We start from the raw sequence: 27,846 nt of genomic DNA, 5'->3' as shown, positions 1-27,846 counted from the left end.
TTAAGTCTCTTGTAGCTCTAAATCCTGTGGATATCATGAGACCAGCAGTCAGAAGAAGGGAGGGATTGGGAAAGTGCAGCTGAGGGGACGGCAGCTGTCTCAGAGTTAAGTGAGCAGACCTCTGCAGTCTGAGGTCAGAGAAAAGGAATCTGGTAGCCTCAAGATAACATGTTGTACACATTAACAGGCAACCAAAAAAAGCTATCATGAAGCGATGGATGGATCTAAGAAGAGCATGTCAGGGGAAACAGAAGAGAACGTTCTTCCACAAAAGCCTTCAGTGCCACAACAACTGGGGAGACATTCGTTAAATGTGGACTCCGTGCAAGGCCCTGTGCTTGGCACCAGAGGGCTGGCACAGAGTTTGTTAAATTGCTGAATAATCTAAGTCTGCAGCAGCCCACGGGAGCAACATTCTTTCTCTTTCCTGGAATTCATGCTCAGTCCAAAATAAAGGAATGAGGTTGCAGGCCTATCTGAACTTTACTCAAGCAGGAGGTTTATAAAAAAAATATTCATTTGGAGTCAGAAGACCTGAGTTTGAGCCATAGCTCTGCTATTAACTATGACTGAGCCACAGCTCTGCTATCAACTATATGTCCCCTAACTTCTCTGGGACTCAATTTCCTCTTCTGTAAAATGAAAAGGTTAGTCTAGATCAGAGATTCTAAACCTGAGGTCTGAGAACTTTTAAAAAATGTATTTTGAATATATAAACATGTAATTATAATTAATAATTATATATAATATAGAATTATAATTAATATAGTAATTGATATATTAAATATTAGAATATTGAAATATTGGAATATATATCTATATAGCTATTTCAATATGTTTGAGTTTTTTTTTTCTAATCATGTATGTTTTATTTTATGAATCTAAAACATTACTCTGAAAAAGGGTCCACAGGATTACCGAAGGAATCCATCACACACATTCATTCACACACACACACACACACACACACACACAATATCCGTTTTGGCCCTGACATTTTTAGTCTTTGCTTCTATGACCGTGCTTTTTTATCTGTTGAAAAGAGCTTTGAAAGGGCATTACAAGGAACTCGTCCCAAGCACAGGCTAAGAAAGGATGCACAGGGGATAGTTGAGGGAAGACACAGTCACCAGAAATCTACCTTTTTGCCTACCATCATCAGCCGTATCCTGCTGGGTGGCCGGAGAACGTTTCCCTGGCTGACGGCAGCTGGGTGTTGGCTACCCAGTCTAACTCGATGTTTTCCTCTCCAGGTGTTAGAAGAATCTAAATGCCTCGTCCGGAGCTTCCTGAAATCGGTCCTCGAGGATGTGAATGAGAAAGAATGTCAGATGCTAAGGCAGCTATGGAGTTCTTCCAAAGGCTTGGATTCATTATTCAGTTACCTGCAAGAAAAAATTTATGAAGTCTGAAAGGCTCTGCTATGATTTTTGCACCCTCACTCTGTGTGTGTGCCCAGAGTGATCCTGACTTCCAGCTCTTCCCTGTGTTTGAAACATTGGAGGCCAGTGTTCTAGAAAGGAGCTTGTGAATGTCTCTCCATCCCTAGGGTTGTGTCAGTTTTCCTCGTGAGTCATTCTGGGATGTTACCGGGTTGTTTCTACGTTGGTTTGCTTTTGTATCACAGATGTGGGGCTCAGCATTCTCGGTTTGCCTACGTTGGTCAGGGGTTCCCCTAAGGGCTGTCTCTTCCAGGAGGAAGCTTGTCTCCTTGCTAGACGTGCAGCTTCCTCTGGTTCTGTATTACATTGCCATGATCCAGTAAGGCAGTACCCTTTCCAGTTTTCTCTGTCCTTTTGACTTGGGCTGTGCCAATAGGGTGCCACTCTTTGGAGGGTATCAACTTTTGACCAGCTGTTAGGACGCTCGAATGCCAGTCAAAGGACTAGATTGAGCATGATTGATTGGAGTCCGTCATCCTCAGGCAAGACCAGCCCAATCAATCACATAGACCCTGCCTCAGTATCCTTCCTGTTGCCACAAGGATCTGTGTGACATCTAGGGCTTGGTCTAAAAATCTTAACAAAAGTAATTTACAAACCCAGATATTGTAAATTTAGAAACGTTTTGTTAAATATATATTTTTCAACACTGTAAGTGGCGATTCTAATAATTTATGTGTATTATATGTAAAATTAGTTTTTTTTTCTTTTTGCAAAAGCTACCAGGAAAAATGTTTTTTTCCTTTAATTAAACTTATTTAACTTATTTATTTGTGTTTATATTCAGCTGTCTGTTATTCACAGAGATGTTATTTTCATACTGCCCTGGACCAAATTCAAGGCATGTGCTAGTCAGCACATCTTAGTAATGAGCCACAATGAGAGAAAATTCCAACCGAAAAGCAACATTGAACTTTTCCAGATAATGAATACTTCTGACCCTCTCCTGAGTGGGAAGCTGCTTAAAGCTGTAATGTGCTTGCATCACAAAGAATAATGGTGGAAAATTGTTTCTCTTCACTGACTGTCCTTTTGGGGAGAATTGTACATTCTAGCCGATACCATGTCTACTCATTCTCAATTCACAGTAACCTGCTCTGAGGAAAAGGTGGAGGCAGCATCGTTTTGTGAAATATCTCTTCTCCAGCCTAGAACATGTTAGCTTGGGACAAATGATGGTGTTTGGTCCACCTGTCTTGTGGCGGTCTTGCGAAAGCAAAGAATCATAGATGTAGAGCCGGAAGGGACTTTTGTGGTCATTGAATAGAACTCTCTCACTTTACAGATAAGCAAACCGAGGCCCAAAGAGGTTAAATGACTTGCCCAGATAATTAACAAGTGTCTGAGGCAGGGTTCAATCCCAAGTCTTCCTGACACCGATTGCTGAATCTATTACATCACGCTGGGGCTAACACCTTTGTCCATTGGGCTTTTGAGAACCATAGGGGACGTCTTGGTTTTGATGGGCTATAGGCAGAAGAGTCCTCCTAGGTAGCATTAACAAATGTAAGCTGGCCCTCTAGCAACTTCTTCCAGAGTCCTGGAGCCAAAAGAGAGAGCAATAAATGCTTATCATCCTACTATTAAATATGTTTAAGTTTTAAGAAAGCTTTGGTACCACCTTTGGATCAGCCATTAAAAAAGACCTAGAATTAGCCATTAGAAGGGAGACTTTTTCTCATTTGGAAGGGGAAAAACCGAGAAGAGTGCACCAAGTCGAAAAGTCTATGTAGAAATTAGCGCAAAAAGTATGAAAGAAATTAAATCTATCAAGGGGCAGACACTCACGCCGAGAAAGTGAATGAGGATGCTCTTCCCCTCTTCTCTCCTTGTCTTGCTCTCCATCTTGAGTCTTCTCAGACACTCGTAAACCTCCCTTCCTTCCTCTGTTAGCCCAGTGTTTCATGGACCTCAGGAGTAAAATACCAACCAAGGGGGGCTGTTTGCAAAGAGAGCCATCGCTGCAATTATTGCCGTATTCCTTTCCATGGCGTGACTTTCTAGAAAAGATTGCTCAGTCTGATTTTAGCTCATGTGAAGGGGGATTGCTTGGCCTCACATCTGGGGCCTCCATGTGGCTGCAAAGACCTGGGCTTCTCCTGTGAATTGGGGCTGAGCTCAAGGCAAGGCCCTGACACCCACACCATACTCTTCATACACTTAGTCTTCTTTAGCCATGGCTCTTTAGAAGCAGCACCCCCAGCCATCCAAAGCCAGTAGATATATGGTAGAACAGGAAAAAAAAAACACAGTTAAGGTATTTTCTGCTTCATTCATCTGGGATTCACATAATCTAGAGAAAAGGAAAGAAATAGGAAAAAAAACTTCTGCCTTCCCCCTACCCCCACAACATAAGGAAGAATTCACCCACTGAGTTCTTGTTGCAAACCCAGCTTTGCGAAGGGTGCTTCTTTTGAAAGGACCAATGTAAGAGTTTTATCAGCCTTGGCCAAAGTATCTTCTTATTGTGGGGCAGATAGCCTGAGGACCTATTCTTTGTTGAACACCCAGAGCATCTGTTGGGTTCTCATATGGCAGTTTCCTAGGGAGAGGAAGATCTATTCTCTGCAAAATCGGGGTGGGGGGAAGGCTTGAGTTCCTTTTATCAAATGGAAGTAAATGTTTCAAAACTGATACTAGCAGATGAAATATCTGGGGTCTGTACTGAAAAATCATCAGTTTCTTGATGGCCTTTGGGTCATAGAGTCCACCCAGCCCTTCAGTACAGGAATTCGTGATAGTTAAACAACAAAGTGAAATGATATCTGTAATATCTTGCATTTGTCTAGGGTGAGAATGACTTCATTCATTCTTTGGGCATTAAAGAAGAGGCACATTGATAAACCAACTTCAAAAATAGGTACCATCTGTGACTTAATCTACATACAATAATTTCAGAAAAAAAACATCATCAATGCAGTCAATTTGATGAGAGTTGGGCAAACCAGTTGGGTACCAGATACTACCAACTGACAAATAGAACTTTATTTTTTTACTTTTTAAATCTGTGTTTGCTGTCATATAGACACAACCTATAGGACCATTGGTGAAACTAACTGAGATTGAGAACTTGGGCATTTTGAGGCTGGCTTAACAACAGTTTTCTTAAGGCCTAACTTGGAAGTCTGCTTACAGAGATGTCCTACCTTACAGGTTAGCATATGTACCCACTCCATGCTTCCTTATCCTATTGCCCTCCAACAGCATCCATGCCTCTAGATGTAGGAGGGCACATGGGAAGATCTGCCAGTCAGGAGTGATGGCCAGCCTCCCTGAAGCTCCTCATTGGAGAATTTTGGAATGGGGATCCGTGTTTCTCCTTTTGACATGAAATGACTGAGTCTTCTATGGTATGATGATAAGAGTGCCTGGGTTTAAATCCTGCCATTTCTGAAGGTCCCTGGGCCTCAGTTTCCTCACATGTAAAAAGAAATGATTAGATGAGATAGCTTTCTGAAGTCCCTTAAGCTCTATATCTATACTCTCTATCATGCTTCAGAAATGCTTGGTCAAAGAGATTCTTATGTAGGAAAATGGGAGAGGAAGACATATGGTTACCTAACCTCCACATCTTAAACCCTTTGAGAATAGGACCTTTTAAAAGGTCTACAGTCATTACTACTTGAGGCCTATTTTGGTCTCCATCCTTCAGCTTCCTCAGTCCTCTGGCCCAGGAAGAGTTATGGCCTTCTCTACCAGGCAGGCCTAAACACCTTGGCCAATGAGTAGTTGCCCATAAGAGAAGAGTGAGGCCCACAGTTGCCTTTGAAGGATGCTCTATTAAAGCCAGAGACCATTATTGGATGAACATAAAAAGCCTAGTTTCACAGAGGCAGGTTGACCACTAAGAAACTACTGTAGTATCCACCCCAAGATGAGCCAGTCTGTCCTCCCCAGCAAGGGAAGGATACCTTTGTATAGACCCTAGCAAAGTCACACGCTCCATGTATAATGCTAAAACAATATAAGGTGCTAGGTCACTGATTTAAAATACATGCTCATCCTGTGCTGATTGATCTAAGACACTTGTCTTCCTAACGTGAAAACGTGTTTTATCCGTAGAAGATCTGGAATGGAAAAGGGAAAAAAAAGAAACAATATAACTGATCTCATAACAGTGCCATCACATTCTTTAACATTCACATTTTTTAAACATATACTTTTACAAAGTGAAAAATAGATTCATTTTTCATAATTGATTTTTTGGTAAAAATGCATATACACACAAGTTCTTCCAGTTTTTAAAAAAACAAAAGCATCTGATTCATGTTCATGCGATTTTACAACCTTGTTTCGGTGAAAGCTTGTTTTTCAAAGAGAACAAACAGTAGCTTTTTCCCAGTCTTCCTGATTGCCCATAGGAGACCCAGAGTTTATTCTCATCTGAATTCCTATATTCATTTCGTGTTCAGAGTGACAGCCTTGTTCGATCTATCAGTCTGGATACCATCACAAAGACTCACAGTATGTGAGAATGCAAATGGAATTTTCTTGCTCAGTATTTTATTTTATTCTTGGTACCTTGTTTATAGAATCTTCCAGACTCTCCACTTTGCCTTTGTCAATATTTAAGGGAAACAGTTGGGGGTGGGGGGGGTCATTTTGCATGTATATTTTTATTGTAGATAAATGTTGCTTGGTCTCTTTGGCAGATCTTGGGTTAAATGCTTTCAGACTTGAATACAGTATATATTTTGAAATTCTAAACTTTTCTATTTCTGTGTTAGAGCTGGATATATGCGTTTTAGGCAATCTTTTACACAGTTAGTAACTGTTCTTTCAACCAATATCGTACTGGTTTGGTGCCAATAGTTGTGCATTAGAATCTAATGCTCTTTAATGTTAGAGGACACATTTCTCTCTCTCTCTCTCTCTCTCTCTCTCTCTCTCTCTCTCTCTCTCTCTCTCTCTCTCAAAATAATTAAGCTTGAAGTGGAATTTGAAAAAGTATCATATTCTTGAAGAATTCTTACCATTGGATTCCATAATGTTTCAACCTTTGTAACTACATATGTAGTGCCCTCAAGAACTTCCCTGAAGAAATGCTATGAAGCAGTTGATAGTGGCTGAGAACAGAGCCTTAAGTTTGTTGCAAAAATGTTAATACGGGTTGTTTCTACCAAACGACATGGGCTGTGTCAAAGCAGTGTGATGGAGTTGGTGAGTGGGTCCAGTGTTTTGGGCTGTGTTTGCAATTCATTGTGTGTTGGTCGACCAGGTTGATGAGAATTACTCCTGGCCATTCTATCTGGCCTGATAAAGAACTGGGTCAAGGATCCCCATCCCGTTATTTTTAGTGGTAACAACACAGCCAACATGAAAATTATCAGGCTGGGCTTTGTTTGAGTGAACTGTACATGCACCCTGCTCCTGGCCATCATAGTTCATGGTAGCTGCAAACTCAGCGCAGCTAAGTCTGTAAAGGGCAGCCTAGCTGAGGCCAGCATTCCTTAGAAAACATTAATGACGTTTTAAGTAAGAGACTTACTGTGTAGACAATCTTAATTATCTTTCAGCTAAGCAATCAGCATTCTGGCTGTGTTCTCTGTGTCTATCCAATTAACTATGTGTGTTAAGCCATATTAAGCCTGGGTCTGTAGGGCACGGGCGAATTACTCACAATACTGTAAGAGTCTGTTTGTTGTAGTCATCCAGGGTCGTCTTAAGTGGCAAACAAGGTGTGAGGTTTGTAAGCCCACATTCACGGTATAATTTTGCCCTGCCAGATGGCCAAGAAAATTGAATGAAGCCAGTGTTTTGGTTCTATCTGGTTAGCCCAGTAGATACACAGATATTAACAAATCTCTCTGCCAAGTCTGCATGATGACTAACCTTAGATAAATTAATATCCAGTGAACATTCAAAAAGTCAATAAATTATTTCCTGTCTTGTGGCAACATCATCCACTTGAGTAACAAGAAAAATATGCCTAGCTAATATTTGTAGTAGGCCCTTATTTGCCCTAGTTCATACTGAGGTTAGCTGGTGGTGTCAGGCTTTGGTTTAAAATATATACACAGATGTGACCAAATCCAGTGAGATGAAAATGCTTGCACGGACCCTTGTGCCCCCTTAAGATGGCCTTGGAAAGATGAGAAGGGCTAGAGTTTATGGCACCATGTCTGATTCGCTCTCTATCTATTTAGACCCAGCCTAATTGTCATTCACCAACTTATCTCCCTGTCCACAGGATTGTGAAAAATTTGCCTTTCATAGAAACTAAGGACCAAAGAATTACATTTCTCCCCCTCAAACCATTAGTTACATAGAGATCATGGCTGTGAGTATGCAGAGACAGACAATAAGACTACAGCACAGTGATATCTGCTCAGTTCCATCAACATACCAATCCGTACTGAAGAGTCAAGTGGTCCCGGGTTTCAAAGACCCAAACTCAGTTTTGTCTGTGCTAGGATCAAGCTGTTCCTGCTATGGAGACACAGCCTCTACCAGCTAAGCAGAGCTCTGGTGATCCCCAGGCTAATTCAATCAGTGACGCCTGAATTGCAAAAACAGTCTCTGATGTAGATTGGCTGCTCTGTCTATGCAGATCAAGTAAACCCAAGGACTACCAGATTTCCACTCCACTTGTCTTATGTAGACCCACTCAGAACAACCACAGTATGTTTGGAGTGAGCAGGATTTTCATTCCCTTCCCATGACAAACAACAGGTCCGTTCCCAGGCATTTGAAAACTTAGTACAGAAACCGTCCCCTCCTATCCATTGAGCTATTGAATAGTGTGGACAGTGAAGCTATGACATGCTGTCTAGTGGCAAGGCTTATCGCCAGTGCCTGGGATGGAGCAGGCCACCAATAATTCGCCCAACCCTTTTGGGGAGTTTGTGGCTAATGGTGTATTTATTATACACACACTAAAATCAAATGAACAACTTTTCAAATTTAGGCATTTAATTTATTTTGACAGACTACCCTAGGAGAGACTTCAGCTAGTTTCTGATAGTTGTCATTATGAATATTTAATATCCCACAGTACCAGGGTCCCTTTTCTCTTTTTGCTGTAAATATTTCCCAAGAATGGGTGAAGTCCCAAGGGACTTGTATCTTCTGCTATAACAAATATTGACTGTCTACATCAAATTCTCTTTGTGAATGGTCCTGTAACTAGTGTATGGACACATTTCTGGGTGCCTTAGAAGTTGTATTTTTCATGTGTGTTAATATGCAGTATTTATACATTGTGAGAAGCTGCTTTGAATAAAAAGGTCGAAACTTCCTTGCTGTCGGTGTCTGTGGGGTGTCGTCAGATTGCCACTGACTCACTGTGGAAAAGAAAAGTCCCTTCCTCCTCTCTTGGACACAGTTTCCAGTCTATCATATTGGGATGGGGTAGTTCTGAAAAGGTGATTCCTTCTAGCTTTAAAGACTCCTGGGATTAAATACCCAGCAGCAGCTCTATGTAATGTGAGGAGGTGTCTGTTCCTGCTCCTCTCTCCCACCGCCTCTCACCTGGGATTAGAGGGTGCCTGGAGGTGGTGTTTCCGGGCTCTGCCCTGGCCTCCTGAGGGGATCTGGAGCCTCCCACTGTCTGCTTCTCATTCTATTCCCTTTAGAATCCTCTCGATCACCTGTTACCCATGAAACTCAGTCACCTAGGTTGCCCAGGTAGGCCCCCAGCTAGGGCTGGGAAGCAAAGTCATCACTTACTCCCCTGCTTTCATGCCAGGGATTGAAATATAGACGCTGGACCAAAGGGTATATGTTTTAGGGGGATGACCTTTGATCACCATCCTCTAAATACTCATAAATGCTCCCTAATTCCCTCCTCCCTTCCTCTGTCCAAGAGTATATCCTCTTCCTGAGAATAATCTTCAACTTCACCATCTCCCATATACAACGCTGCCCCACCCCCCCCCCATCTTGATCTCTTGCCAAGGCCTACTGAATTCACCTTTGCAGCCTCTCTTGAATACACGCCCTTCGGTCCTGTGATACTGCCACCACCATCACCTCATGTCTGGGCTAATGCATTGGTCTGTCGGCTACAAATTCCTTCCTACTCCAGTCTATACTCCATTCACCCATCAAAGTGATTTTTCATAAGCGTAGGTCTGACCACATCATGTTGCCCCCTTCCACCGCCCCCCTTACTCAATGAACTCCAATGGTTCCATATCAGCTCCAGGATCAAATATAACATCCTCTGTTTTGTATTTAAAGTCCTTCATAACCTTGCCTTCCCACTCCCTCACCTATGTAGATTTATTACAACTTTCTCTCTCTCTCACACACACACACACACACACACACACACACACACACACGCCATGTACTCTGCTATGCAGTGACATTAGACTCCTTGCTGTTCCTCAGACAAAACACTCCATCTCTCAACTCCAGGCATTTTCATTTGGCTGCCTGCTCTGCTTTCGTCCCCTCCCCCACTCACAGTCTTTATTCCTCAATTCACCTCCTGGCTTCCCTAGCTGCCTTCAAATGCCAGCCTAAAATTCGGCCTTCTACAGAAAAGCCTTTCCTGATCCCCATTAATTCTAGTGCCTTCCCTCTGTTGATTATTTCTTATTTATCCTGTACATAGTTATTTGCATGTTATCTCCCCCGTTATTGTGAGCTCTTCCAGGACCAGGACTCTCTGTTGCCTTTCTTTTTGTACTGGTCATGCTTATACCGTGACTGGTACGTAGTAGGTGCTTAATAAATTCTTATTGACTGACTGACTTCTTCCTAGAAGCTCTCCCATCTTCCTAGACACCATCCTAATTCCCTTACTCCAGGGCACATCCTGTCCTTAGGAAACTTCAGTTGCGCTATGCTCGTGTTAATTCATTCCAATCCAACAACTATTGTGCACAAGGCACAGTGCTAGGCGCTGGGGATACAAAGGCAAAATGAGCAACCATCCCTGTCTTCAAGAAACTTTCAAAATTCTTCAAGAAACTACCAAATCAAGCTGTTGTTCAAATTGCATATGGTAGCAGAAAAGGCACTCGGTTTGGAGTCAGAGAATTCCCTTCTGCTTTTTACTAGCCATGTGACCTTGGGCAGGCCACTTACTGCCAATAGGCATCATTTTCCTTATCAGAAATACAAAGAGTTTGGACTGGAAATCTATTCAGAAGTTCTTTCTGGCTGTACATGCTATCCCCAGCCTTCCACTCCATCTTAGCTACCCACAGCCATGGCCACACTCTTGATTTCATTATCAACTACATGTTCCACATCCATAGTCAAGAATTGTGAAATTCCTTGGCATGATCATAATCTCATTATCTTATCTCTTTCTATGCTTTATATCTCCTAAACCTATTCTTTATCCTCTCTGTGACCTCCCCCTTTGGTGCTTTCCAAGGCTATCACCCTTGCTCTGGCTAAACTTTCCTCTCTTCCCCAACTTGATCCTCTAGTTAACCAATTCCATTCAACTTTTTGCTACAGACAAATCTCTTGATCTCTTGTCTTATCACTATTTGTGCCTTGCCAAAACCCAATTGCATTATTCCCACCATCCACCTCCTCCTTCCCTCACATTCTGCTAAACGGAGCTGGAGGAAGTCAGTGAAACCATTGAGTGAGGTAACAAATTGATTACCTACTCTCAACTGGGTCCTTGCTGCAGCAAGGCAATCCTTTTATTCTTTTCTAATTGATCATCCCTTTCACCACAGAGCTTTTCACAAATCTTCTTTTCTCTCCAAAAGTAAAGGGGGGGAAATGGTTAGACCTCTACTTTAAGAAAATCCCTTTGGTTGCTAGGTGGTTTGGAGCAGAAAGCCTTGAGAAAGGGGAGAACAACTTGCGGACAATTGTAATAGTCCAGGTAAGAGGTAATGAAGGTGATGAGGACTGAACCAGGATGATGGCTTTGTGGACTAAGCTAAAGAGTCAGATGGGATGCAAGAGATGTAAAAGTAGCAATGATGAACAGTTGGTGTGAGGCAGAGTGAAGAGGTGGGGAGTTAATGGGTGTCTGGGAGGATGAGGAGGTCCTCTATAGAAATAGGAGATTTTAGAAGAAAGATTGGTTTTGGTTTGGGAAAGCCAATAAATTATATCTTTTAATTAACAGAAATCTATTTCCTCTCTCTTCTACCCCTTCCCCATTGATTGAAAAGAAAGAAAAACCCTCATAACAAATATGCATAATCAAGAAAAACGAAATCCCACACTGGCCATGCCCAATATACATGCATGTATATATATATAATATATATATATATATATATATATATATATATATATATATATATATATATATATATATATATATATATATATATATACATACATATATATATATACATACATATATATACACATACGTGTGTGCATATGTGTATACATATATACATGTATACATATTGATCGAATCTACGTGCACATTGCATGAATGTGTTTTTATATATGTATGTATATAAGTGTGTGTGCATATGTACACATACATGCATATGCCTATACACACAAACACACATGTATGAATGTATATGCATGTATAGGTATGTATTTCTGGTACTCTGAGTCCATCACCTGTCTGTTGGGAGGTGGGTCCTCTGGAATTGTGGTTGGTCATTGTGTTAACTGGAATCCTTAAGTCTTTCAAGGTTGTTTGCCTTTACAATGATGTTATTAATATATAATTTGTTCTTATCACTTCACTCTTCATCAGATCATATTCACATCTTCATCAGGTCAGACTTCATCAAGTCTGAAAAAAAAATTAAGTCAAAGAGTTCTATTTGGGATATGCTGAATTTGAGATGCCATAACCAATAGGCAATTGGAGATATGCGATTGAAGCTCAGGAAATAGACCATGGCTGGGTAAATAACCTTGGGACTCATCTTCATAGAGATGATAATTACAGCCATGGGAGAGGAAGAGGTTACCAGATTAAGAACCATAGAAAGATAAAAGGTACCAGGATAGAGCCTTGAGGTGTACCCACGGTTAAGGGGCATAATGTGGATGATGAGCCAGAAAAGGAGACTGAGAAGAGGAAGCATCGTTACAAAAACTCAAAGAGAGGAGATCCAGAAGAAGATAGTCAGCAATGTCAGAGGCTGCTGACAGGATAAGAAGGATGAAGATTGAGACAAGGCCAGCCTCTCAGGGAAGATGGTGCAGTAGCAGGAAGAAGAATAAGCTCCCCACCCTCCCTAATTTCCTGAAAATTTGATATATATATATATATATATATATATATATATATATATATAATATAATTATATTATATATATGTGTGTGTGTGTGTGTGTGTGTGTGTGCGTGTGTGTGTGTGTATGTATATATATGTATATGTATATATATATGTATATGTATATATACACACACATACACACATATATACATATATGTGTATGTGTGTATGTATGTGTGTATATTATGTATGTCTTGTATATAATGTATATTATATACATATGTACATATATATATTCCTCTAAACTTATCTTAAAAATGCATGCACTAGAATTCTCTTGGGAAATTCCAAGAAAAAGTCACAGTGAGTTATTTTTCCAGTCTAGCTTGACACAGAGAAGTAGAGAGGTCTGCAGACATTGGGGATTGGGGCTGGCGATGCTCAGCACAGGAAGAAACTGTACATCGGGGCAAGACGAGGTCTCTGGCTCCTGCTAGGGCACCATGACCTTTTACAGGTTGTGTGAACAGGAGACAACTGGCAGCCGTGTTTCCTACTATCCAGTTCTGAGTCCCAGGTTCAGGGAGGATCAAGGAGGGAATTTGTGCCCACAGGCGCCTTTCCAGGGTAAAGAACAATCACAGAGCCTAGGTGGTATACCGAGGGGGGAGCGAGTTCAGAAGCAAGAAGCAGCAGTGTAACTTGAACCTTGAGAACAGAACAGTCTCAGTTCCAACTTCTAGCCCTTTCTGATGTCTGCAGAGAAATAACCAGAGCAGGAATCTCAGACCAAAGAGGAGCCTGCAGTTCTGTCATTCTGGACCAACAGGAGTAAATGCTACTCAGCCGACTCGGACTGCTGACTCACAGAGCTCAGACTATGGGGGCAGCAATCAGACTTTGCCTTGGATTAGACCACTTTAAGAGCACTGAAAACATGTAGGTCTCCCAACCTAGGCTGTCCCTGAGATCTTGAAATAACATAGCATACAATACCACACACACACACACACACACACACACACACACACACACGCCCGCACACATGTGCGCACATACACACACACACAGAAGTAGCAACAGGAATAGCCCAATTCTTCCCTCCAGAAGTGCTTAAAGCCTGAACTGAACATTAAGTTCAAAGTCAAAAACTAGGCTGCAAGAATGAACAAAAAAGAATCCTATCATAAAAAGCTATTATGTTAATAGTGACTCTCAAGATGTAGAAGAAGAGAATGAGTCAAAAAATATCTGCAAGCAAAGACTCAGAGAAAAACATGTGGGCACAAATTCAATGAGAATTCCTAGGGGAGATAAAGCAAGAATTAAAAGATGATTTTATAAGTGAAATGAGAGTGCTTGAGGGGAAAAAAATGGAAAAAAGAAATGAGAGCAATGTAGCAAAAAAAATTGGAAAAGGAATTAGCAGTTTGACGTGAGGTTTAAAAAAAAAAAACCTTAACCAAGCAATAAACTCTCTGAAAATCATAATGGATCAAATAGAAACCAATGATTCCATGAAACAGCAAGAAAAGTTAAAGCAAAGTCAAAAGATTCAAAATTAAAAGAAAATATAAGGCATCCCATAGCAAAAACAACTAACCTGGAAAAAATACCTGGAAGAAAAATTCAAGAATCACTGGACTACCTAAAAGCCAATACCAAAAAAAAAAAAAAGAGCTTAGACATCATATTTCAAGAAAACTACCCAACTCTCTTAGAACCAGAAGGCAAGATGAATACAGTAAGAATCCATCAGTTACCACCTGAGAGTAGATTGAGGACTGGGCTTGCAATCAGGAAGATATATCTTCATGAGTTCAAATCCAGCCTCAGACACTTACTAGCTGTGTGACCCTAGGCAAGTCACTTCACCCTGTTTGCCTCAGTTTTCTCATATGTGAAATGAGCTGGAGAAAGAAATGGTAAACCATTCTAGTATTTTTGCCAAGCAATCCTTAAATGGGTCATGAAGAGTCGTACACAACTGAAAAATTATTGAACAACACACACACATGTATACATGCATGTATATGTGTTCTATATGTATTTGTGTAAATACATAGACATGTCTCTATAAACACACATATATCTATATGTGTGTGTGTGTGTAGCCAAAGTGGGCATTTATTTTGCTTGACTATACATGCTTGTAACACAGATGTTTGTTTTTCTTTTGTTTTCAGAATGGGTAGAGTTCTAGATTTTTGCTGATTGAAAAAAATAAAATTTAATTTTAAAAATTACTACAAGCAGAAACAAAAAGGTGCCAAAGTGCAGCTAGATGGCACAGTGGATAGAGCACTGGCCCTGAAGTCAGGAAGACCTGAGTTCAAATCCGGCCTCAGACACATAACACTTACTAGCTGTGTGACCCTGGGCAGGTCACTTAACCCCATTGCCTAGCAAAAAAAAAAAAAGTGCCAAAATCAAGATTACCTATGATTTAGCGACCATCATTGCAAAAGATTGGAGAGATTGCAATGTAATATTTCAGAAGACAAAGGCAAAGATTTAAAGCCAAGAATAACTTACCCAGCAAAACTAAGTCTAATGCTACAGGGGGGAAAATAGACATTTGATGAAATACAGAACTTCCAAACATTCCCGTTGGAATGACCAGAGATAAATAAAATCATCAAGGTTCAAACACAGGAATTAATAGAAACATTAAAAAGGTAAACACAAATGAACAATCATAAAGAACTAAACAAAGATAAACTGCTTACGTTCTAATATGGGAAAATAAAATGTGTCTCCTCTGAACCATATCATCGTCAGGGGTCATAGAGGGTGTGTAACTAAAAAAAAAAGGCCTGGGAGTTGTCGTTCTATCTTAATGATCTCAAAAGAAAAAATGTAAAAGGAGGGAAGAGAAATACACTAGGTGGAAGGGTAGGAAAGGAAAATTAGGGGAAAAAATCTCACATGATCTGTTGTACAAAGTAGATGTCTATACAAATAAGGAGGAAGGGATGGGGGGAGCAGATGACGCTTCACTTTCATCCCAGCTGATTAAAGGAGAGCAGAATATATGCACAAATACAATTAGGTACAGAAATACATTTTACTTAACAGGGAAATAGGAGAGAGGAGAGAAGGGAGAAGGGAGAATTAGAGAAAGGGTAGATTAAAGGAGAAACTAGTCCTAAACAAAACAAACTCTAAGGAGGTACAAAAATATCTATATCTCTTTTGAGGTGGTAAAGAATGGGAGTCTAAGGGGGTGCCCAACAATTGAGGAATGGATGAACAAGTTATGGCATGTAAATGTGATGGAATACTGTTATGGTGTGAAAATGATGAAGGAGATAGTTTCAGAGAAACATGGAAAGATTTCCATGGACTAATAGAAAGTAAAGCAAGCAGAACCAGGAGACCAAGTTATACAATGACGACAATGTAGGAAAGACAAACAACTTTGAAAACATTAGGAACTCTGATTCCAGAGGGCTAATGATAAAACATGGTACCTACCTGCAGATAGAGGTGAAAGACCTAGAGTGCAGAATGAGACATACATGTGTGTATGTATGTGTGTGTGTGTATATATAGTGTGTGCATATATGCATATGTATGTATGTGCATGTATGTGTTGTATACTTACACTCATGTGTATACACATACATATAGATATATTTATTTATGCATAAATATTCCTTTTGGACATTGCTGATACAGAAATTTGTTTTGTTTGACTTTACATTTGTAACAGGAAATTTGTTTTTCTTTCATCCTCAATTAGCAGGGAAGAGGAGGGAATGTAGTGGGAGGGAGAGAAAGAAGATTTTTACCAAGTGAAAATAAAATTTAATTTAAAAATTTTTGAAGAGAAAAGGTCATTAGTTTCTGCAATTATGGTATCATTGATCTCTTTCCTACATATATAAGTACAGACAGAATAAATATGTATGAAATAGACCTCTCTTCTTTTGAATTTCAAGTAATCACCTCCAGTCCTTATGAGTTCCATCTCCTGACCCCCAGAATATTTTTGTTACCTTCCTCAATGACCTCACCATTTGACTTACAATCTTCCTATCCATTACACCCTCTGACATCATCCTTGTCTTCCTCAACATTAACAAAAAGCACTATGGTGTAGTAGAAAAGATCACTTCCTTTATAGTCAGAAGACCTGAGCTGAATTCTGGGTCTACTCCTTACAGCCTGTCTCCCCTCAAGTAAATTGAGTCTCAGTTTCCTCATCTGTAAAAAGAGGATGTTGAATGAGCGGGACCTCAAAGATCCCTTCCAGCTCTAGAACTGTGGTCCTCTGTAGCCCTAAATCCCATGATTTCACCCATGATAGCCCTTCTGACATCTGTTTGCTTTCAATTCTTGAATTCCTCCTCTTCTATAAACCTTGTTCTCATTCTGCTCCTCCTACGTGACCCCCCTCACTCTGCCCCACACTTACACCTTAGATCTCACCTCAAATAAAACTGCTCAGTGGCAACAATCCAGAAGCCTGAAATTCTCTTCTCTGACTGCATCCTCTATTCTATTGACTCGGTTCAATCAACATTTATTCATTGACGACTCTGTGGAAGGCACCATGGTTGGAACTTGGGGAGCAAAGATTTCACATTATTTAAAAAATGAAAAAAGATATAGACTTCCTCTCTTCTCAGTGAGCTTCTGCTCTAAGAGAAGAAAGAGAAAAATACAGAATTAACTCAAATAGATTATATGGTAAGTCCCAACAGAAGTCCAGAGTGACATAAAGGATTTGAGAGGGGAAATGTTGTTTCTTTTTAGAATGGGAAGGGGAATAAGGGAAACCTTGATGGAGGAAATGGCCCTCGGGCTGGACTTTGAAAGGAAGGATTTCATCTGGTAGCCTTGAAGTGGGAGTGTATTTCAGATATGTGGGATGAACCATATAAATGCATAGAAATGGCAAAATACAGAAATTCAGGAAACAACCATCCACTGGAGGTAGAATTGATATAACTCAGCAATTGATTAGATGTAGAAGGATGGAGAAGACTTCAAAGTCTCAGACCTTCTAACCTAGTCTTCCTGCCTACCATTTCTTTGTCCTCCAGTGTGCATGTCAAACCCAATCCAGAATAACTGTCCGAATGTACCATTCTGGCCATGTCATACTCCCACTCAGAAACCTATTTCTATAGCCAATAAGGTAGAATGCAAGATAGAATTTAGGGCCTCCCGCAACCTAGCATTAACTCACTTTTTTTTAAAGTTATTAAGGAATATCTTTCTAATCTCCAGTCAGGCAGCTAAGGTGGATAGTGTACAGAATCTGCAGTCAAGAAGACTTGAGTTCAAATTTAACCTCAGACACTTATTAGCTGTGTAACCCTGGGCAAGTCACTTAACCTCTACCCACCTCAATTTCCTCTTCTGCAAAAATGGAGATAATAATAGCATCTACTTACCAGGGTCATCATGAGGAGTGTGGGAGAAGACACTCAGCACCCTGGTTTTGAAATCTAAAAAGTCTGGCACTGGGCTGGGAGGAGAAGAAAGGTAGGCCAGCAGAGTCCCTTCCCTAAAATGGAGGCCCCAGGAGAAATTCACCAATAGGAGAGGCCTTGTCAAGGAATATTCTCAGGTGAGCGTACTCCAGGGTAGTAGGCTCTTCCGAGGCAAGGAGGCTCCAGGTGCTGAGGGAAGGTCCAGAGTGAGTCAGCAGTAGAGAAGGCCTGGGAATTGGGGGAATGAGATGTCCGCTAAGGTCCATTCTGTGATCCCATGGTCCCTTCTCTATCCTTGTTTTACAGAACTTCCTTTGCACACTTGATGCCTCAATGAAACTCGACTAATTATTGTTCCCTAATCTTGTCTTCTTCTTCTCTGACACTGCATGTATTTACAGATCAAGTACCCCAAGCCTTGCACTGAGAAATCCTGCACCCTCCTCCATGGCCACATGTTAACATTTTTATCTTCCTTTAAGGCTCAAATCAGAAGTCACCTTCTCTGTGAAGCCTTACCTGATTACCCCTCTCCACTCAATTGGAAATAATCCTTCCCTCCTTGAAGCTGTCATGTCACTCTATTTTACTTCTTTCACCGACCCTCCAATCAATCAATAAACATTTACTAAGCTCGTACTGTGTGTTAGGCACTGTGCTAAGCACTGGGGATACAGAGAAAGGCAAACATACAGTTCCTACCCTCAAGCAGCTCACATGACATACAAACGCCCACAACGTGGCACTGTGGATAGAGCATTGGGCCTGGAAATAGGAAGACCTGAGTTCAAATCCAACCTCAGATACGTATTAGCTATGCGGCTTGGAGTCAGTCACTTACCCTCTCTATTTGCCTCAGTCTCCTCATCTGTAAAATGGGGATAATAATAACACGTGCCTACCAAGCTTGTTGTGAGGATTCGATGAGATAATGATTGTAAAGCCCTTAGCACAGTGTCTGGCCCATAGCAGGTGCTGTGTAAGTGTTAGCTATTATTAAATACCTCTGTCCACATAAGATATATAGAGTGTATATGGTAGGGAATCACAGAGGGGAGGCACTAACAGCGGGGGGGGAATGGGTAAAAAAGCCTCTTGTAGTTGGTGAGATTTGAGCTAAATCTTGAAGGAAGCTTGGGAAGCCAGAAGATGGAAGGAAGGAAGGAAGGAAGGAAGGAAGGAAGGAAGGAAGGAAGGAAGGAAGGAAGGAAGGAAGGAAGGAGAACATTCCAGGCATGATGGACAGCCAGTGCAAAGATTTGGAGTAAGGAGATGGAATGTCATATCTGAGGAACAGCAAGGAGGCCAGCGTCACTGGATTGCAGAGTGCATGGAGGAGAATGAAAAAAAAAACTGAAAAGGTAGGAAGATATCAGGTGATGAAGGGCTTTACAAGCCAACCAGAAGATTTTATATTTGATGGAGGTAATAGGGAGCCTCTGGAGTTTGAGTAGAAGGATGGCAGGGTCAGACTGGAGTGGGGAGAGGCGTAAGGCAGAGAAAGCAATCAGAGGGTTATTATAATAGATCAAATGTAAGGTGGTGATTACTTGCGCCAGAAAAGCCTTCCTCTGATGCTTCACCACAATTCAGGTTCTTATAAGGCTGTGCCAGTAGAGTGTGTGCTTTGGGAAAGTCCTAGCAAACTAGAAAAGACTTGAATATAGGCCTTGTGATGAACTAGGTGTGACTGTCACCTTAAGACCAGCATTTAAAATTAAAGGCCAGCTAAGTTCTACAAACTTAGGAGTGGCGCATCCCTAGTGGTCAAGGAATCAGGTTTTAGCCATGGCAAGTTATGATGCTGTCTAGTAAGGCATGGAGAGGTTACATTCTACAAGAGTGGAAGGAGAAACCACATTGAAAAAGTCCTAGCCCTGTGAAGTATTACCTCTATTCTTAACTCTGGGGATCTTTTTCCTCTTCTAAAAAAATGAGAGTATTGGAAAAGATAGTCTTCAGTTTGCCTCCTTTGTCCTGACATCTTTGAGAGATTTAGACTACATTTGACTCTACTTCAACTAAGCCCCAATTTTAGGAAGAGATGAGGAAACCTTTCTCTTGATCTTGGGAAAATCTCTTCCCTTATCTGGGACCTCAGTTTTCTTCTCTGTAAAATCAAAGAGTTGGACAAAATTATTCCTGAGGTCCCCTCCTTATCACCAGCCTTGGGTATATTGAGCAACTGGAGTCAGAGCATCTGTGTTCAAATCTCACTTCTGCTGCTCACTATCCATGTGTCCTTTGGATAAGTTGCTTAGACTAAGTCACCTCGTCTGTAAAATAAAAGGATTAGACTAAATAGTCTCTAGGGTCCCAACTGGTTCCAAATCGTTTGATCGCATCAGTTGGGAAATGGTTAAACAAATGAATATATGAATGTGCTCTAAGTAGTAACAGGGATAGATTTAGAGAAATCTGGGAAAACTTCTATGAACTGATGCAGATTGAAGTAAACAGAACCAGAACAATTTAAATAATAATAATAATACCACTGTAAAGAGAAACAACTCTGATCAATACAAAAACCAGCCATGATTCCAGAGGAATGTGGAAGCAATGTCACCCACCTGACAGAGAGGTGATGGACTCAGAAAGAGACATGCACTTTAGGACACAATGATGTGGAAACTTATTTTGCTTTACCATGCATCTTTGTCACAAGAATCTTGTTTTGTTTTCTTTAATGAGTGGGGTAGGAGGTAGAGAAAATAAATGTTTATTAGTTGAAAAAAAATTTTGAAAAAAGTCCTATGGTCAGATGAGCTCTAAAATGATTATTGAAGCATTTGGGGGAAATTATATTCAGGCTTTCTATCAGTCCTGTTCCCCAAAGCATCCAATCTAACACTGGCAAGTAATCAGGCTTCTTGGATGCCAAATGGGAAGTCAAGTTAAATCAATAAGCACTTATTAAGGATGTATTATGTGCCAGGCACTCTGTTATGTGCTGAAGATACAAAGATAGGCAAAAACCAGTCTCTCTTCTCAAGGAACTGATGGGGAAGACAACTATATACAAACAAAATACATATAGGATAAATTGGAGGTAGTCCCCAGAGAGAAGTCACTAAGATTAAAGAGGACCGGGAAAGACTTCTTGTAGAAGGTGGCACTTTAGCTGAAGCCAGAGAAGCTGGGAGACAGAGATGAAGGGAGAGAGTGTGTGCCAGGCATGGGAGATAGCCAGTGAAAATGCCCTGAGGTGGGAGATGGAGAAATACCAAGAAGCCAATGGTCCCTTGATCACAGAATCTGAGGAGGGTAATAAGGTGTAAGAAGACTGGAAAGGTAGAAAGGGATCAGGTTAGAAAGGTCTTTAAAAGCCAAACAGTGAATTTTGTATTTGTTCTTAGAGGTAATAGGAAGGCACCAGAGTTTACTGAAGAAACAATTGACCTCAGCATCTAATTATCAAGTGTAATTACTTAAAATAGGTCACCAGATGGGGACAGGAGTGAGGGGGAGGCCATTTCCTGAGCAGCCACCACATGATGGTCCAAGTTTCTGTCCCCTCCTCCAAGAGTTTCTATCCCACCCACACTCATTAAAATTCCAGATGCAACTCTGGATAAGAAAGCTCATTATGCTTGTTTATCCTTTCCTGAGGTTTCAACCTGAGGACCAACCTATTTGCCTACCAATGTTCCAGCTGCCCATGAGAACGGTGAGCTTTGGGACTAGCAATAAAAAAGAGAAAAAACAACAAACAAAAAACCTCTAGAGTCAAAGGGTCTGGGTTCAAATCGCAGTTCTGCTCCTTCCTAGACATATGACCTTTCACAAGTTACAGTCTTTCTGAGCCTCCGCTTTCAGATGTGTAAAATAAGAGAATCAGAATTGGACTGGATGGTTTCTGAAGGGTTCTTCCTAAGTCTTATGCTCAATTGAGTTGTGACAAATACCTGAGGACATAGGACTGGAGGAGTCCATTCTAAGGTTCCAAAGGCACTCACAAGAGACAGGGGAGAATGTGGGGACCCTTATCAGGCCATGTGGGCTTAATATTTCAATGCAATGGCAAACTGGTAGGCAGGTACTGAATGAGGACAGCCAGGAGGTTGGAGGGAGTCTCAGTGACCATCACTTTGGATCAGACAGCCATACTGCTGTAAATTGAGAAGTGCCCCAAAGCCCTATCTAATTTGTACAATCCTGGAGCAGACAGCCAGATGGTGATCCATGGGGAGAATTTCACAAGGTAATTCAATAACCTCTGGGATTAACAGGCACTAAAAATGGTTTGTGGTTGCAATATGGTCAAGGTTCATGGGGTTTATTCCTTGGGGACTTTCACACACAGAGACACACACACACACACACACACACACACACACACACACACACACACACACACACATGCTCTTTCCCTTTTGCCAGAGTTACACTCTACTTTAGCACCTGTTTGATGTAGGGTATGGGGGTATACGGATGATAATCACTCAGGAGTCCTGGCTCTTACCCTTGGACCCCAAGCCTGTAATTGCAAGAGGAAGAGGATGCAATTCATGGGTGGTGACTGGTAAAATGACCAACTCTAGCTGCACAAAACAATGTCACCCTAGCAGTGTGTGTGTATGTGATGGGGGGGTGGGGAGAGAGAGAGAGAGAGAGAGAGAGAGAGAGAGAGAGAGAGAGAGAGAGAGAGAGAGAGAGAGAGAGATCATGGTTCTTTTAGTACATAGACTGAGCTTTCAGTCGAACAAGTTGATTTTGGGGACCACATGAGATAGGGCAAAGAATAATACTTGTAGTACAAGGGAAAAAAGCACTCTGACCCTGCTCTTAAGGCTTACCTGTTAGACACATACACCTACGCCTGTAATAATGTTAGGAAATGATTAAGCATCTCCTTTCTCCTGTACTTCACAGGTCTGTCATTTCCTCAGGATGAGTGCTCCTTTCACTAATACACATTGTAGCCCCACAGTGCCTCACATTTATTTACTGCCTACTGTGTGCTGGGCACTGTGCTGAGAGCTTTAGTAATAATAACTAAAATTTGTGTAGTGCATACCATGTACCAAGCACCATGCTAAGTATTTACAAATATTATCTCATCTGAGCCTCACAACGCCCCTGGGAGGCAAATGCTATTATTATCCTTATCTGAGAGTTAAGGAAATTGAAGCTGACAGAGGTTAAGTGACTTGCCCAGGGTTACGTAGATAATAAGTGTATGAGGAGGGGTAGATAGGTGGTGCAGTGTATAGAGAACCAGCCCTGCAGTCAGGAGGACCCGAGTTCAAGTCTGGCCTCACACATTTGACACTTATTAGCTGTGTGACCCTGGGCAAGTCACTTAACCCCATTGCCTAGCCAAAAAAAGAAAAAAAGAAAAAAAGGTATGAGATGAGATTTGAACTCAGATTTACCTGACTCCAGGCTCAGCACTCTTCCCACCAAGCTACCTACCTGCTCATTAAAAATGAGCATCTTCTGGGGGCAGCTAGGTGGCACAGTGGATAGAGCACCAGCCCTGGATTCAGAAAGACCTGAGTTCAAATTCGACCTCAGACACATAACACTTACTAGCTGTGTGGCCCTGGACCAGTCACTTAACCCCATTGCCTAGCCAAAAAAAAAAAAATGAGATCTTCAATTCAGGGAAACTCTTCAATTATGTTGTCGACTCAATAAGAATAAAATTCTGAATGTACACTGAGAAAAATAGAGACTGATGGCTTGGAGTTTGAACCTGGAGGTCAAATAGAACCGTCTGGTGAAGGTGACACTTACTAATATGTTGGTCTTCTCCCAGGAAGCCACATCAAGCACAAAGCCTTCCAGAAGAAAGCTGTGGCTGTGGACATGCGGAGACTTTCTGGCATCCTGAAACCTATGCTCAATGGGAAGAATATATTCAGAGCAGTGAAACCCTCCGCAACACCGCTCATAATGTGTACCCTTAGAAGAATGGGTGACTTGTAAAATAGATAAATAATAAATAGATAAAATAAGAATGGATGCTTTATAAAATAACACAACAAAAAAACCTGTAAAACATTAATAGAGGCAGGTAGGTGGCTTAGTGCATAGAGTGCTAGACTTGGAGTCAGGAAGAACTGAGTTCAAATGTGAACGCAGACATTGACTAGTTAAGTGACTCTGGACAAATCCCTTAACCTCTGTTTGCCTCAGTTTTCTTATCTGTGAAATGGGAACACTAATAGCACCCACCTCCCAAAGTTGTTGTGAGGATGAAATGAGGTAATATTTATAAAGCACTTTGCACACCTTAAGGTTTTATGTAAATGAGCATATTATTGATATTGTCATTGCTATTGTTCAGTTGTTTCAGTCATGTCTGACTCTTTGTGATCCCATTTGGGATTTTCTTGGCAAAAACACTGGAGTGGTTTGCTATTTCCTTTTCCAGCTCATTTTACAGATGGGGAAACTGAGGCAAACAGGATTAAGTGAATTGCCCAGGGTCACACAGCTAGTAAGTTTCTGAAGCCAGATTGAACTCAGGTCTTCCTGACTCCAGGTCTTGTGCTCTTTTCACCGTGCCACCTAGCTGCCCCTATTATTATCGATGATGATGATGAGGATGATATTAATAATAAAATATAAGAGCCGTCACTCCAGTTAAAATAATAATAATTGTAATAATAAAACATGAGGCTCATCACCCAAAGGCAGCTATAAAAAGACTACCACTTCCTCATCAGAAAAGAAAGAAGTCTGATAGATATTTTCAGATAACATGATAAACAGGTAAAAAAAAATTACAAAAATACTTCTGGAATAAACAATCCATTATAGAACATTAGTAAAGGGGGCTTATCAGATGTAACCTATATAGTTTACTTCTGAGTGGTCCATGAGATAGCCAAGAATCAAAAAGACCCCCAAAAGCAACACATTATCTTAATCAACAGTATATTGGACAGGAAGCATAGAACAAATTGCTGGGTCATGCCAATTTATTTACAGAAGCTGAAGCATTTATGATAATGAATAGGACCAAGTCACTGTCACCAAAAGTAATGGGAGAGTTGAACTCAGTTAACCCAGCCAGACATACTAACTGATGCAGATCATGTAAGGAAAGTAAAAACCATGTCACATCTCTTTGCGGGTTGCAAAATTTTTCACCTAGAGGGAGCTGATCAGGTAGCCAGAATTCTATACAAGAAACCTGCCATCCTTTACAAGTTAGCACATGATAAATCTTCCTACTACAAATATAAACCCAAAAATATCCTTAAGAATTCAACAAATAAACTGTACTGAAACCGGAATACTAACACAGAAACACTGCTGCCCATAATCACCAAGAGATAACTCTGTAGAACTGTAATTTTAAAATTATTTTTGTTCATCATATTATTTGCAATTACACTCCATAATATCTAAGTATGATTTACGAAATGTCCTAAGATCTTCTATTCATCTTTTTAAAAATGTTATTTTTATTGTTTTTTCCAACTAACAATTCCTCATGTTCTCTCCCTCTTATTCCTTACCCCTTAATTTAACCAAAAGACAAAAGAAAGAAAAAAACATGAAAAAGAAAATCTTAGTTACAAATTTGCATACTAAAGAGAAGTTAGTTCCTTCATGGACCATGTCCAAAAATATATGTGTCATTCTGCATTTTGAGCTCATCATCTCAAAATCCCTCCCCTCTTCTTAACCTCCCTACTGTTGTCCAGGGTACCACCATCCAACCAATTACCCAGCTTTACAACCTAGCTGTCATCCTTGACTCCTTACTCTTTCTCTCTTTCCCATATGCAATCTTTCACAAAGCCTGTCCATTCTACCTTTACAACATCTTTCATATAGACCTCCTCCTCTCCTCTGGCACTGCCACCATACTGGTGCAGCCCCTTATCACCTCATCACCCTCTGCCTGGACTATGGGAAAAAAACTGCTAATTGGTCTCCCTTCTTTGAGTCTCTCCCCATTTTAGTCCATCCTCCGCTCAGCTGTCAAATTGATCTTCCTAAGGCACAGATCTGACCTTTTCACACACACCCTACTCCCTAGTCAACACAGTCCACTGACTCCCTATTACCTCTAAGATCAAATATAAAATCCTTTCTTGGACTTTGAAAGCCCTTTATAATCTGTTCACTTCCTCTCTTTCCAGCCTTATACCTTATACCCCTTCATGTCCTCTGCTGATCCAGTGATGCCGGCCTCCTTACACAAGACAGTCCATCTCCATTCTCAATATGTTTCCTTTTTATGACTGACCCCAGGTCTGGAATATTTTCCCTTGGCATATTCATTGCTTAGCTGTCTTAGCTAAAATCCCACCACCTTCAAGAAGTCTTTGTTTCCTCACTAATTTCTGTAGATAGTTGTTTACATGTTGTCTCTCCCCCTCCTTCCTCACTAGATTATGACCTCCTTGAGGGCAGGGACTTTTCTTTTTTTTTTTAACCTTTCTTTACTATCTCCAGCTCTTAGCACAGTGCCTGGCACATAGTAAGTGTTTGATAAATGCTCGTTGATTTGACTCTCTCTCTGGGGCTAGACAGTGTGGTTTATCATTAGTCTTCTAGAATCAATGTTTATTTTATTGATCCAATGTCTAAAATCTTTCAAATTTTTTTTCTTTATACTGCTATTGTTGTATAAGTTATTCTTCTGGTTCTACTTTCTTCACTCTGCATCAGTTCATACAGGTCTTCTCAGTTTTCTCTGAAACTGTCTATCATTTCTTTTGTATTCATATACCTAATTGGGTAATTCCCCAATAAGTATGAGCCATAAAATTTAAGAACAATTTTTTTTAAAGTGATGTGCCCATACCAAATAGTCACAAACCCCAAATAACATGGAAAGAAAACCCAAAGGAGATAGTAATTACAAAGTACTTGGCACAGTGCCTGGCATGTAAAAAAGCACTATATAAATGCTGTGTATTGTTATTAGCTATTAAAATACAAGGTGTCCCTAAAATCTTATGGGACACACTATATGAATACCACCAATTTATTTTTCTTCTATCATTGCTATAGTTAGTACTTCTAGTACAGTATTAAATAGTAGTGATAATGACCTTCCTTGCTTCACCCCTGATCTTTTGGGAAGTCTTCTAGTTTATCTCCATTACAGATAGTATTTGCTGATGATTTTAGATAGATACTACTTATTACTTCAAGGAAAATTCCATCTATTCCTATGCTTTTTAGAGTTTTTAATAGTAATGAGTGTTGCATTTTGTCAAAAGCTTTTTCTGAATCTATTGAGTTAATCATATGATTTTTCTTATTTGTTATTTTTCTTAATATTGAATCAGCCCTGAATTTCTGGCATAAATTCCATCTGGTCATACTGCATGATCTTTGTGATATATTGCTATAATCTCCTTGCCAGTATTTGTTTTTTTTTAATTTTTGCATCAATACTTTTTAGGGAAATTGGTTTATAGTTTTCTTTCTTTGTTTTTGCTTTTCTTGGTTTAAGTATCAGCACCATATTTATATTGTAAAAGGAATTAGAACTCCTTCTTTGCTAATTTTTCCAAATAGTTTATATACAATTGGAACTAATTCTTTAAATGTTTAGCATAATTCACTTGTGGATCCATCTGGTCCTCAGGATTTTTTTTTTCTTTAGGGAGCTCATTAATATCTTGTTCATTTTCATTTCCTAAAATAGCATTGTTTATGTATTCTATTTCATCTTCTGTTAATCTGGGAATTTACATTTTTATAAACATTTATCCATTTCACTTAGAATGTTAGATTTATTGGCATATAACTGGGCAAAATAGCTCCTAATAATTGCTTTAATTTCCTCTTCATTGGTGTTGAATTATCCTTTTCATTTTTGATACTAGTCATTTGGTTTTCTTCTTTCCTTTTACAAATGAGATTAACC

General features: G+C 40.3%; 1 protein-coding gene across 2 annotated transcripts in view; it reads left to right on the top strand.

Annotated features, from left to right (window-relative positions):
* The window catches only part of CDYL2 (chromodomain Y like 2), a 218,203-nt gene extending 209,524 nt beyond the window's left edge, over positions 1 to 8,679 (top strand). For both annotated transcript variants that reach the window (XM_020964871.2, XM_078149473.1), the window contains one exon: positions 1,254 to 8,679. In XM_020964871.2, coding sequence (XP_020820530.1) covers positions 1,254 to 1,412 — 159 coding nt within the window. In that variant the 3' untranslated portion in view covers positions 1,413 to 8,679. The remainder of the gene's footprint in view (positions 1 to 1,253) is intronic.
* Positions 8,680 to 27,846: the final 19,167 nt, after the last annotated feature.

This window comes from Phascolarctos cinereus, unplaced genomic scaffold (assembly GCF_003287225.1).
Source record: "Phascolarctos cinereus isolate Bilbo 61053 unplaced genomic scaffold, phaCin_HiC Scaffold_2;HRSCAF=192, whole genome shotgun sequence".
NCBI classification, from domain to species: domain Eukaryota; kingdom Metazoa; phylum Chordata; class Mammalia; order Diprotodontia; family Phascolarctidae; genus Phascolarctos; species Phascolarctos cinereus.
The sequence above is the reverse complement of the archived record's forward strand: the minus strand, read 5'-3'. Positions and strand labels throughout refer to the sequence as shown.